This window comes from Oryctolagus cuniculus, chromosome 5 (assembly GCF_964237555.1).
Source record: "Oryctolagus cuniculus chromosome 5, mOryCun1.1, whole genome shotgun sequence".
Lineage (NCBI taxonomy): Eukaryota > Metazoa > Chordata > Mammalia > Lagomorpha > Leporidae > Oryctolagus > Oryctolagus cuniculus.
Genome location: NC_091436.1, coordinates 64,985,585 through 64,998,585, shown reverse-complemented (window position 1 = coordinate 64,998,585; position 13,001 = coordinate 64,985,585). Strand labels below are relative to the sequence as shown.

At 38.9% G+C, this 13,001-nt stretch overlaps 1 protein-coding gene across 8 annotated transcripts in view; it reads right to left on the bottom strand.

Annotated features, from left to right (window-relative positions):
• Nucleotides 1-13,001, bottom strand: part of ATG5 (autophagy related 5) — a 191,533-nt gene that overhangs the window by 94,655 nt on the left and 83,877 nt on the right. For 7 of the 8 annotated variants that reach the window (XM_070073741.1, XM_070073744.1, XM_070073739.1 and 4 more), the window contains one exon: nucleotides 7,466-7,560. In XM_070073741.1, coding sequence (XP_069929842.1) covers nucleotides 7,466-7,560 — 95 coding nt within the window. The remainder of the gene's footprint in view (nucleotides 1-7,465; nucleotides 7,561-13,001) is intronic. The other variant, XM_070073746.1, reaches the window with a different exon arrangement.

Sequence of the window (13,001 nt, the reverse complement as noted above, 5' to 3'; positions counted from 1 at the left end):
CACTCTCTATGTCTATCTGTCTTTCAAACAGGTAAGATAAATAAAGAAACAGTCTTAAGCACATATACCTTAGCATGCTATTGCTACATTTAGGGTGTGAATTAATTATTACAGACACCTTCCTACAAGAATTAGCATCAGATCATTCTTTAAATGAGAAACAACCTATTAACATCTCACTTGGAGGGGATTCTAGGGGGGGTGTTGGCTTAATACACTCCTCTCCCCTTTCCTCAAATTCCATCTCAGTCCCCCTGAGCTAAGCAGTGCTGGGATTAGGGGAGGACCCACACAAAGAGAGCCAGGAACTTCTGCAGTGTTCCCCCTCACTGGGTGGAAACGAACTGCAGGAGCAACTGGCATCTGGGTCTATAGAAGCGGGGGAAGATCTCCCTAAGACACAGATTCCTTTCTATTCTAGAGACAGAGAGGACCGGGGAACAGAGAGCCTTTTTTCCAAAGCCTTGGCAGGAACTGACACCTTGGATATGGACAGACCACTAGGGATGTAAAATATAAACGTTAAATATGTATCCTTGAAACAGGAGACACAATCTGCAAAGGAAAATCTCAGGGCACCAGGAAGTTCAAGTGTTATAAATACCTCTATAAAGTGAAAGAGTGGAGGAGCACAGAGAGGGGAGAGTACTTTAAAGTTGTCATCTCAAGCAGTAAAATAATACAGTGTCTTGGTAAGTAAAATAGATAATATCTTAATAACATGATTACGAGCCTGAGAAAAAGGAGGGTCAACATTAATGGAATGAAAACACAGAAGTATTAAAAGGACAAAAAGGGGAGAAATACTAACTTCAAACTAAAAATAGCATCTATTTCTAATTGAAAATGGTACAAGGAAATTACTCAATCTGCTAAAGACTACGCTATCATTCTGAATGATAACCACTAAACAGCATCACTCCATCAGAAACCAAACAGAAATGTCTGCTGGGACGATCATTTAACGTTATACTAGTAATGCAATAAAGCAAGAAAAAAAAAGAAATGATTGGTTAAAAAAAATAGTAGGAAAGGTTTTTAAATTTGTCTTACTAAGCACTGTGGTTTAGCAGGTAAAGCTACCATCTGCAGTGCTTGTTGGCACCCCATATGGACTCCGGTTCCAGGCCTGGCCACTCCACTTCCAATCCAGCTCTCGGCTATGGCTTGGGAAAGCAGTAGAAGATGGCCCAAGTCCTTGGGGCCCTGTACCCACATGAGACCTGGAGGAAGATCCTAGGTCCTGGCTTTGTATCAGCTCAGCTCTGGCCATTGTGGCCATCTGGGGAATGAAACAGAGGATGGACGATCTCACTCTCTCTTTCTGTCTCTGCCTTTCTGTAATTCTGCCTTTCAAATAAATAAATAAATCTTTTAAAAAAATTTGCCTTACTCATGCCATAAATAAGTACCCAGAAATGGTAATGAAATAAACTCTACAAAATGTCTAGAAATTAAAGAGAAAAGCACACAGACTATTGAAGAAAACCTTAAAATATATAAAAAAAAAACATAAAATAAAATCTAAATAGTAAGAAAGGCATTTCATGTTTTTCTCTGGGAAGACTTCATAACTTGAACTGCACTAAAATTACAATTGAAATTTAGTGTTTTTCCACTTACACAGAGCACAATGGGGAACTGAATAAAATGACTAAAAAAATCATATGGAAAAAGTGGCTGATACTAACCATAAAAACCATGAGAAAAGAGGAAAGGAATGGATTGCTCCAGCAGGCATAAAAACACTAAAATTAAATTAAAATAATACTGGCATAAGAAACAGAGGTGACATGGTTACCCAGCAGAAAAAGAACAGTTTACATCCGGAGCCAACAAACTACGATACACAAGCCAAACTGTGCCCCTGGCTGTTTCTGTAAAGGGAGTTTGACAGGGACACAGCTGGGCCTGTCATTTGCAAACTGTCTAACGATGCTCTCACGCTAGAGTCACCAGTTAGTTTGTAAATCTGAAAATACTTACTGACTGGCCCTTTCAGAAAAGAAGTTGGCCAGCCCTTAGTTTATATAATAAATAACAAGCTATCATCTGGAAGAAAATAAAACTGGACCCCTATCACATATAATACACAGTGAGGAAAGGCCTGCCTAACAAAGGAAAAAAATCCATTACACTATGGAGAAAAACTCCATCTGGGTTTCCCACACAGGTGGCAGGGACTCAAGTCCTTGAGCCATCATCTGCTGCCTTCCCAGGGTAGACATTAGCAGGGAGCTAGATGGGAAACAGAGGGAACCAGGCACTTTGATATAGGATGTGAGTTTCCCAAGTGGCATCTTCACCACTGCATTACAATGCCTGCCCCACAGTGTATCTTTTTTAAATGACTGAAACTAAAGTAAAAGCAGCAATATTCAGTTTAATAACCATAAAGCCCTTCTTCTTGGTTTTTCTGCTAGATGTAATTGCAAGATATCGACTGAAACGGAAAACAACGTGGAAGAACAGAAGTATAATGTCTCACCAGCATCGCTGTAACCCTGGAAGGGGAGGAATCCTAACAAATACAGCCATAATTTGCCATACATTCCTACTGTTCACGTGAACCTTCCAAAATTAATAAATCAACATTTCTGGAAAAACATTTGGCCTTTTCTTCAGGTTTAGAAGTGTCAAGTTAATCCCTGACATTCTAGTTTCCATTTTTTAAAAAGGAACTCTTTCTTCTCCAACACTCCTAAGTATCTAGATGTTTTTAACACAACTGAAGCTAAGTAGACTTCCTTAAGTAAAATGGCTAGTAAACCTCCCTATAGAACTAAAATACTAGTAGGGTTTTAATAACATAAATGAACAATTCTATATTGAAGTGATAAAAAGGAAAAGCAGCAGAGTTTTAGGAATTAAGAAAGAGAATAAAACTAAGTTTAAAATCTACTTAATATCCTATCATATGACTGATAAACAACCTCTTCAAAGACAAATGAGTAGGAACCATCTTAACTTTATGAGAAAACAGGCACTATCAGCTTCATGTTTTTAAAACTAAAAATGTTAGGTGTTTCCTGAGAAGATTCTCTAAATTTATTTATAATTTCAAGAATTACATGCAGAACAAAGCAGCTGACTAAATGCTCTTTGTTGAAGAACAGATGTTCAGATCATTAAAAAGCCCTTAGGATTTCCCATTCTTTATGAAGAAAAATTTCCTTAGTAAGTCTCACTCCTAGTTTCAGCCTCCAATTCTCTGTGCTCAATTCAAACCAGGTATCCTCATACACACAATGTCTCCTGTACCTACATGATTCTTCTCATGAGACACTACTGACCTGAATTCCACCTGTCAGATCTCCCACGATGCAACACTTCCTCAAGGCAGTCTACTCTGACTGCCCAAACCCACATGAATCCCTCCTCCAGGATCATTTGGCTTTGATCCCACTGTATACCTCTTCTTGATAGAAACCACAGGTGCAAACTTAAGCTTGTATCCTTAGTTTCTTTCCACATTTATAATACAGGCTTCTCAGGCGGTGCTGTGGCATAACAGATAAAGCTGCCACCTGCAGTGCTGATGTCCCATGTTGGCACCAGTTTGAGTTCCAGCTGCTCTACTTCCGATCCAGCTCTCTGCTATGGCCTGGGGAAGCAGAAGATGGCCCAAATCCTTGAGCCCCTTCACCCACTGGGAGACCTGGAAGAAGCTCCTGGCTCCTGGCTTTGGATCAGTGCAGCTCTGGCCTATGCGATCATTTGGGGAGTGAACCAAGCAGATGGAGGACCTCTCTGTCTCTGCCACTCTGTTAACTCTGCCTATCAAATAAAAAAATCTTTAAAAAAAAACCCACAAACTTCTCTACAGGATAATGTATGATATTAATCACCACTTGCATACCCTTTACACAGCAGAGCACACAGCATGCATATATTTCTAAGTAGATAAATGTGATGATTAAATGAATGAGACAAATTTTTTCTTATCTAAAGTATATTGGCACGATAATATTTATCCATCTATTGCTTCTTGAAAAATGAAAACAATGTACCTAGTTTTGATCTACAACATAAATATCAGCACCTAAGGACTTCACTGCCATTTTATAAATCTTTTGACAGATATCCTCATTAATCACCATCTGTTTATGCGTGCTATTCTAGATAACATTTTGGTTACATTTCTGAAACATTTCCTGCCATTAACCTCATCTCTAGAATACCAGCTAGTACGAAGCACCTGGATTTCAGGAACACAAACCTGAAACCCACACACCAAACTAAACTGTTATGTAAATGACAGAAATGACACATTTTGGTCTCAACATCTCTTAGAGAAAACTTCTAGACCAATTTAACTTTTACCACTAAGACCCTGTCACTTAATTACAGTCATTTGGAGTCCATGATAGATGCCCATGATAGATGGATCAGAGATGAAAAATAAACAATTTTCCAACAATGTTTACAAAAGTCAGTATTTAAGGACATCTATTAATTCCGGTTTGTTAGAATCCCACTAACTTATTTGGTCAAAGGGGACGTCATTTTTTTTGTCTGAAGATACCACAAGCTTAACTTTGTAAGAAAAAGATCATACTTTGTTCATCAACTAAAACTAGGTCTGGATTTGTGTTTTGTAGTTTTTATATGCATGACCCCAAGTCAGTGAAATGAATCCCTGAGTTTCATTTTCTCATAGGTAAAATCAATGAATGATTCCTATATCCTAAGATGATTTTGAGGCTTCAACATGCCCAAGCATGCTCAGTGCTGCTCCCTTCTCCCCCGGCTATACAGGAATTATATTAGGATTCTGCAGAGTAACGTAAGTATTTTAGTAAAAACTACACCCTTCAATTATCTATTACTAGACCAGAATTTTTAGGTTTTTAAAAAATGTTTTTCTTACTAATTTTAAGCTCTTAAATAGTGCGGATTTATATCTACAGAAATGACAGTGCTAATTCATCAAATTCTTGCATAAATAAAAGATACACTTAAACAGAATATCACAAAAATAAAAAGTAATCAGATGTAAAGAAGCTAACAGAAATGTGATGCTACCTTCAGATCATAAAATTTTTCTAACTACAACAGAGAGCCAAGCCCTGTCATTCCTCCAGTGAAAGCACAGAAGGTTAAAATAATTTATATTCAATTATGTATCTCACCTCTAAAATTTTACAAATTCACATAAGAAACAAGATGGAAAGGGGGCAAAGCCAAAAGGAAAGTTACAGCCTTCTAGGTCAGGAAGAAGCAATAAAGCCCTGGGGCTCTTCATCTCTTTCTGTTTCAGAATAAACTGCCCAACTGCTCTGACACAGGAAAGACCAGGCAGGAAGCTCTGCCCTAAAACAGTCCCCATCTGGCTGCCAGGCTTTGTCAAGCAAATTTTGAGAATTCTCTACCTTCCCACTTTCTAAATGATTATAGATATTTTCAAAAACTATTATTCCCCACTGCCAGCATTCTTTCTCTTTTCCTTCCCTGTAAGAATCTTTTGGTGTTAAAGACGTCACAGCAGGAGCTTCAGACAATAAGAATTTCTTTGTTAAGTAATAGTAAAATGCACTTTCCCTACAGGAGCTTAAAAAAATGATATGAATATACAATTCAGAGCTTAATCCAAATAACGATGCGGAGTATAAATCTCAAAAACTGCTGTGAAATTCTTTTGGAAATGTCTTCAAAGTCTATGGTATATTTTATTCAACTAAATCCTATAAATAAGATAATTTCATAGATTGTGGGAACGCCTAATGATACGTCACTATGGAGCTCCTGGTACATAAAATGAAAATAAAATTGGGGCCATCACTGTGGTGTAGCCTGTCAAGCCCAAGTCCTTGGGCCCCTACACCCACATGGGAGACCAGGAAGAAGCTTCTGGCTCCTGGCTTCGGATCACTCCAGCTCCAGCCATTGTGGCCATCTGGGGACTGAAAAAGAGAGATGGAAGATTGATATCTCTCTCTGTAACTCTGCCTTTCAAATAAATAAATAAATCTGTAAAAAAAATGTCTACAAACAAAAAAGAAATGATCCTTATTCTTATTTTTCTCTTTGAACAGTTATGTGATCCTCTATAAAAGGTTATAAAAAAAACTACAGAAGTAACTATGAGTAACGTTGCGGAATACTGAAGATTGCTACAAAAATGTGACAAAAGTTTGAATGGAAGTTGATGGAACAAAGACATAAGCCTCAGCCATTCTTGCTCATTGCCCAAAAGACAGATAAACATTGGAATGTACTCCTTGCCCTTGAATCTCACATCCTATTGCCTTCATATCCCACCAGCCACAGCCACCTGAAAGACCAGTTGCTAGAACACGTGAAAGACCAGTACCAGGAATTCCCCTCCCTGCTGCTCCCATCCCCCATCGCCATCCCTAACCCTCCTAAAATATAAAAAGGCCCGGCCCCTGGGGGTCATTCTGCCACGTGTCCCATCAATGTGCCCGCTGGCTGTTGGTCACCCCGCTCTGCGAATTTATTTTCTCTGAATAAATTCGGTCTGGCTGAAAATTCGTACACTGCCTCCTCTCTATTCTTCACGTCTTTTCCTAACAGAAGTTCTACTATAGTCTATGCCCGTGAATTATATTTCTAATTCTTGTTCTTAGGTATATTTTTTACAACAGCGTTAGCTTGCCTTCTGTAATACTGATCATTCAATACTTAATATTACTATATCCAATAACACAGGATTTTAAAAGTACATAAACAGTTTCTTTACCTCATGCAAATATATCTTATGTATATGTATATCTTATGTATATCTTATGTCTTATGTCTAATGTATAAAACTGAGGAAACAAAAGATCAGTAGATTCTCATTATTCATGACACTTACGTTTTATAAAGTCACTGGAATTAGCAAAGGTTGAACCATTGTCCTTAAGGGAAACAGAGAGTTGTGTTTCTGTGAGCTTTGGTCACAATGTGTTAATCGAATCATTAACAGATAACCTTTTATGTGTGTTAATAGTTAAAAATCAGTACTTCAGCATTTGCCTGAGGTTCATTTTAAGTAGTAAAATCACCATCAAAAAGCATAAAAATGTGAAAAATAGCACTATATAGACTGTGAACATAATGTCTGTTTAGAGTATGAGAGGTAAAACAAGTAGGAAGAGCATCAATTTGCTCAAGTTCTGCTGAGAACTGAGTGTTGAGTAAATCATACTTTTTACACATCATACACACATACAAATGAGTACAAAAAGTGTTCCAAGTATTGACTTCGATTCACAAATAAATTTTAGCAAACACATGAGTCTGCAAACACAGATTCTACAAATAACTGTCAACTGCATATGCGACAAATAATCCAGTGAAGTCTCTGATTTGACTGCCACCAGAAGTCACAGATCTGAAAAATCCTAACAAATTCAGTTTAGTTAATATGCAAACATAAGTATTTTGGACTAGTGTGCTTTAAGAAGGAAGATGGCTGAGGCTTTGGCCAACAGTTATTTTTTAGAGTGATATTTCTCACCTGATATATTCTAAATGGGATATAACGAAATCCACTTTCTTCTGCAGGATATTCCATGAGTTTGCGATTGATGGCCCAAAACTGGTCAAATCTGTCTGAAATGATATAGATTATGTTATTAAAATGAACACTATAATGGTATAACTCAGTTGAAGAGAAAAAATGTTTTAAATATCCTTCTATGTGTTTCTGAAAGGATATCCTTTTTATCTTTTCTTATACATATCTCTATAACTATGCATAAAGATACAAAATGAACTTTTTCTGTTATTGCCTCTTTTCCCTAATCACCTTGACGTTTTCTCTCATAAGACAAACTATACAGACGTATAATGATAAGAATCTTCAAAACAAAAAACACCCAAGCAGGGACAGATGGCTTGACTTTCCCAGTCCTGCTCCTACAGTCACAGCTCGAAGTGATCTGTTAACCAGAACTATAAACAAAGCCAAAACCTGAATACAGTAAACATTAAACACCAAAGAAGATAGACGCTTAGAAAGGATAGAGAAGAAATGTTCAAGTGACGCTTAAAAATGGACTGCCAATTACACCTTAATCCTAGACAAATTAAACTTCCTTTTAAACCGTTTAGGTTCAATTAAAAAATTACTGATATAATTTGCATACCATTAAATTCACCTGATGAAAGAACAAGACTCAGAAGTTTTGGTATATCCAGAGTTCTGAACATTGTCATCATCCAAAAAGAAGCATGTAGCTATTAATGAGGGGTTCTTTAAAAAGTTCATGGAAATTGTATATTATGAGAAGACTCTGTATGATTTCAAAATTTTTATAGCACAATAGCTTTTTAGTGACAGAGGTAAGGGGAGAAACTGAGAGATAGGCATCTTTCCATCTGCTGGTTCACTACCCAAGTGGTCGCCTAGGCCAGGGCTGAAGCTAGGAACTGCACCTGGGTCTCCCACATGGATGGCAAGGGCCCAGACAGTAGAGCGATCATGTGCTGCCTTCCCAGGTGCACTAGCAGGAACGCTGGGTTAGAAGCAGAGCAGCCTGGACTGGCACTCTGATTTAGTGTGCTGGCATCACAAGCAGCAGCTTAAACTGCTGCACCACGACACTGGCCCCAATAACCTTTTCTTTTAATTCCCGTCTCTACAACTTTTTGAATTACCCTCATACTTTCTATCTCTATTGCTTGCCAATTCCAGATATTTTATATAAATGGAATCACATAGCATATGGTCTTCAGAAAGTTCCCTTACCACCACTTGGCCACATTTTCAAGGTATGTCCACTTCATGGCATATATCAGAACTTCATTTGTTTTATGGTTGATTGCCATCCCATCCTATGCAGTTACCATATTCTATTCACCCATAAGTTGATGGACATTTGAGTTGTTTATACTTTTTGGCTATTAGGAATATTAACATTCTTTTTTTTTTTTTTTTTTTTTGACAGGCAGAGTGGACAGTGAGAGAGAGACAGAGAGAAAGGTCTTCCTTTGCCGTTGGTTCACCCTCCAATGGCCGCCGCGGCCGGCGCACCGCGCTGATCCGATGGCAGGAGCCAGGAGCCAGGTGCTTCTCCTGGTCTCCCATGGGGTGCAGGGCCCAAGCACTTGGGCCATCCTCCACTGCACTCCCGGGCCACAGCAGAGAGCTGGCCTGGAAGAGGGGCAACTGGGACAGAATCCGGCGCCCCGACCAGGACTAGAACCCGGTGTGCCGGCGCCGCTAGGCGGAGGATTAGCCTAGTGAGCCGCGGTACCGGCTAATATTAACATTCTTGAACAAATCTTTGTGTGGAGGTTTATTCAATCCTCCTGGGTAAGTACTTAGGAACTGCTGGGTCATATGGTAATTCTGTTTAACTGTTATGTTGTAACTGTGTTTTGAAAAACTGCCAAGGGTTTTCCAAAGTGATGGGATTACTTTACATTCCCATCAGCAATGCACTAAGTTTTAAATTTGTCTACATCGTTGTCAATACTTGTCATCGTTGGTCATTTTCATTGTAGTTATCCTAGTGGGTGTGAAGTGATATCTCATGTTTTTGTTTTGTTATATTCTAATTTGGAAAGCAAAAGAACAGAGACCTTTCATTTGCTTGCTTATTCCCCAAATGCCACAGTGGGCTCTGGTTGGAGCAGAAACCAGGAGCCAGGAACTCCATCCAAGTCTCCCACATGGGTGGCAGGGGAATCCAAGTGCTTGAGCCATCATCTGCTGCCTCTCATGGTGCACATCAGCAGGAAGCTCAACTGGAAGCAGAAGTGACTCAAACCCAGGCTCCCCAACAGGGGATGTCTGTGTCCCAAGCAGCAACTTAACCCACTGTACCCAACAACAGCCCCTCATGGGGTTTTTCCTTTTTTAAAAAAAATTATTTATTTACTTTAAAGTCAGAGTTACACAGAGAGAGAAGGAGAGGCAGAAAGAGACAGAGACAGAGAGAGGTCTTCCATCCGTTGGTTCACTCCCCAGATGGCTGCAACAGCCGGAGCTGGGCCAATCCGAAGCCAGGAGCCAGGAGCTTCTTCCAGGTCTCCCATGTGGGTGCAGGACTTGGACCATGCTCCACTGCCTTCCCAGGCCATAGCAGGGAGCTGGATTGGAAGTGGAGAAGCTGGGACATGAACCGGCACCCATATGGGATGTCAGCACCGCAGGCAGCGGCTTTATCCGCTATGCCACTGCAGCAGCCCCCATGGTGGTTTTCATTGGCATCACCCTAATGACTAGTTACTCTGAGCATCTTCTTGTGTTCTTCCTGGCCATCTATTAAGTATCATCTTTGGAAAAGCATTCAGTAAATACTATGCCCTTTTGCTTGTCTTTATTGTTGAGTTGTAACAGTTCCTTATGTATTCTGGATATACATGCCTTCTACATGACATACAAATATGTTCTTCTATTCTGTATATTGTTTTTTTAAGCATTTCCCTTTTTTAACCCGAAATCCTGCCTTAAGATACTTTTTTTTTCTCAAAAGACACAATCAAATCTCGGTAAAGCAGATAAAGAGCACCAGAATTTCAGTTTATCTTGGAGTTCCAAGTACTTCTCTACTAAACAGGCTTGTTTCAGTTCAATCTACTGGCCATCTACTGACACTGCTTAGGCTACTGTAACTATATAAGACAGAAAATACAATTATTTCTTCTTACACCCTGTACTAGAAGAATATCTTAGGCTTTAGGCATTCGCTACTCTCATTTTCAACTCCAATCCAGGGGAAGACTACTACTATATTAGAGCTGAGTGGAGAGTGAATTTTGAATCCAGTTAGTCTAGTACAAATTCACAATGGACAACTAAGGCCAAATTTGTTACCAATTTAAGGATCAAGACCAGAATCCTGGAATTCTGATTTAAAGTCCCCAGGAGTTTCAACAGTTGCAGCCACAAAATTGTATTGTTACACAAACAGCGACTCCTCTGACACAACACTTCTAGACAGGAAGCATTCATTCTGTCAATCCTTTTTAAGAATGTCTTTCTATGAAGCATAAGAGAATGTGACAGGGAAATAAAAATGACTTTTCATGTAAACTTGGAACTTTTTCTCACTATTGCCTTTTCATGACATCTCCAGTACCAACTACAGTGAGTGCATGGCATACACTCGTGAATCAAAAAATAAATGCAATACTACAGACTTAACTTTTCATTTAAAAAAACTTAGGTGACTAGAAACAAAATCTCTTGAAAATTCTGATTTCATTCACATACAGATAAAATAGAGGAGCTAAAATACTTCATGATGATCACTAAAAATCATTTTTTAAAATTATTTAAGACTCCCTTTATTAACATAGAATCTGTAAAAAAGACACAAGAAACCACTCATGAAAAGAGAGATTTTATAGGTTCTAACAGAGAAAACAAATGGCCTAAAGCAGTAATGCCCAACTAGGAAAGACTTGGCTCCCCGGGAGACATTCAGACTAACATCCAAGGACACTTGTGGCTGTCGCAACTGTATGTGCGTGCTACTAGCATTATGTGCACCAAAGACAGAGATGCTGCTGAACACAACTGTGATGCAAAGGACAGCTACTCAAAACAATGATCTGATTCAAAAGGGCAAAGGGCAAAAGGAAGGAAAGCAAACACAAACAAAAAGTATAGAAAAATAATCAGTAAAAAGTGACTTTACATAGCTAGACGGCAAGAAAGTAAACTGGGAAAAGGGTCATTCCTGTTCAGTTATCAATTTAGTGACTCAGTTCCAAACTTGCCCTTCATTATATGCGCTGCCATAGGGACACAGACCCTTTAAGAACGGATGGTGACTGTGCGATTTCTCAGCAGAGTACGTAGAGCAGAATGCAGGACAAAGGGCTCTTCTGCAGTTCCCCCGTGCTGCCCGCTGCGTCAGTGGCATGAGTGTGTGTGTGTGTGTATGTGTTTACCTCGGGCTGGACACGATCCTAGCCACAATGCAGATGTGCAACCTTCTTGGTGACCCTGCAGCCTCCCCTTGTCTGGCAATAACTGCCCTCTCCACACAGAACCCAGCACTCCAAAGACGTGCTGCCTGCGCAAGCACAGAGAAGGCTCCTAGTGCACATCCCTGCCTGTTTCCTCTGGAGGCCCACACGGATTGCATTTATACAGTTTCCCTCACGGCCACGCCTTTTTCTGCATGCCCATGAGCCTTTGGCTGAACATCTGCATTCCTGATCAGGGACTACCAACCAGCCTGGGCAAAACAGTGACCTCTCTGAATTCAGTGGGCCAATCTATACCTTCCCCATCAAGATCGAAACTGCAACCTTGGTGAAGGATCCCTTAAGAGTTTGCCTCTCCTCCCTCAACCCTAGGTACCATACACAGTTTTCTCATATTTACAGTCCCTCTTTTACCAGAGTTTAATAATTCTTTGTATAAAACTTACCCTGTTTAACCCACTGTGTGGTTTCTATCTCCTGACTGGACCCAGACAGACAAAACTATGTTTAAAAGGAAGAAAGATACAATAAAAGAGCTGTATTAATTATCATTAGTTAAATGTTATATTCTTATATGAAACAGTCATTTTCTAAGCAATGCTAAAAATACACTATCCAAGAATAAGCTAACATGTATGGATGAACATTGTTAACAAGGAAGATACAAATAGAAGTTAAAAAAAAATTAGTGTTAAGACTGAGTGTATTAAACTGTCTTTCACATTAGATTTTATTACATTAGTATATCTTTTCTATACTGTAGTCAAGAATTAAAAGAAATGTTTTACTAGCTTCCTAGATATTAATGAACCAAGAACATTTAATCTGTTCTCAAGCAATAGTTTAAAAATCAGAACTATGCTATTAGTTATTAAAATTGAGTCATAAAATCACATTTTTATCAGTAATGAAGAACAGTATTTACAAGTAACAGAAGTATAATCTTTATATATTTTTAGAGCAAAATACAATTACACACAAATGTATACAATGATGAATGTATACAACAACTTTCACATTTCTAATTCAAAAGCAAAACAAAACAAAGAACTAAGCAGAACATTAAAAGTAGCTGTCACTGAACTCTGTACAAAGGAAGAGAACATATA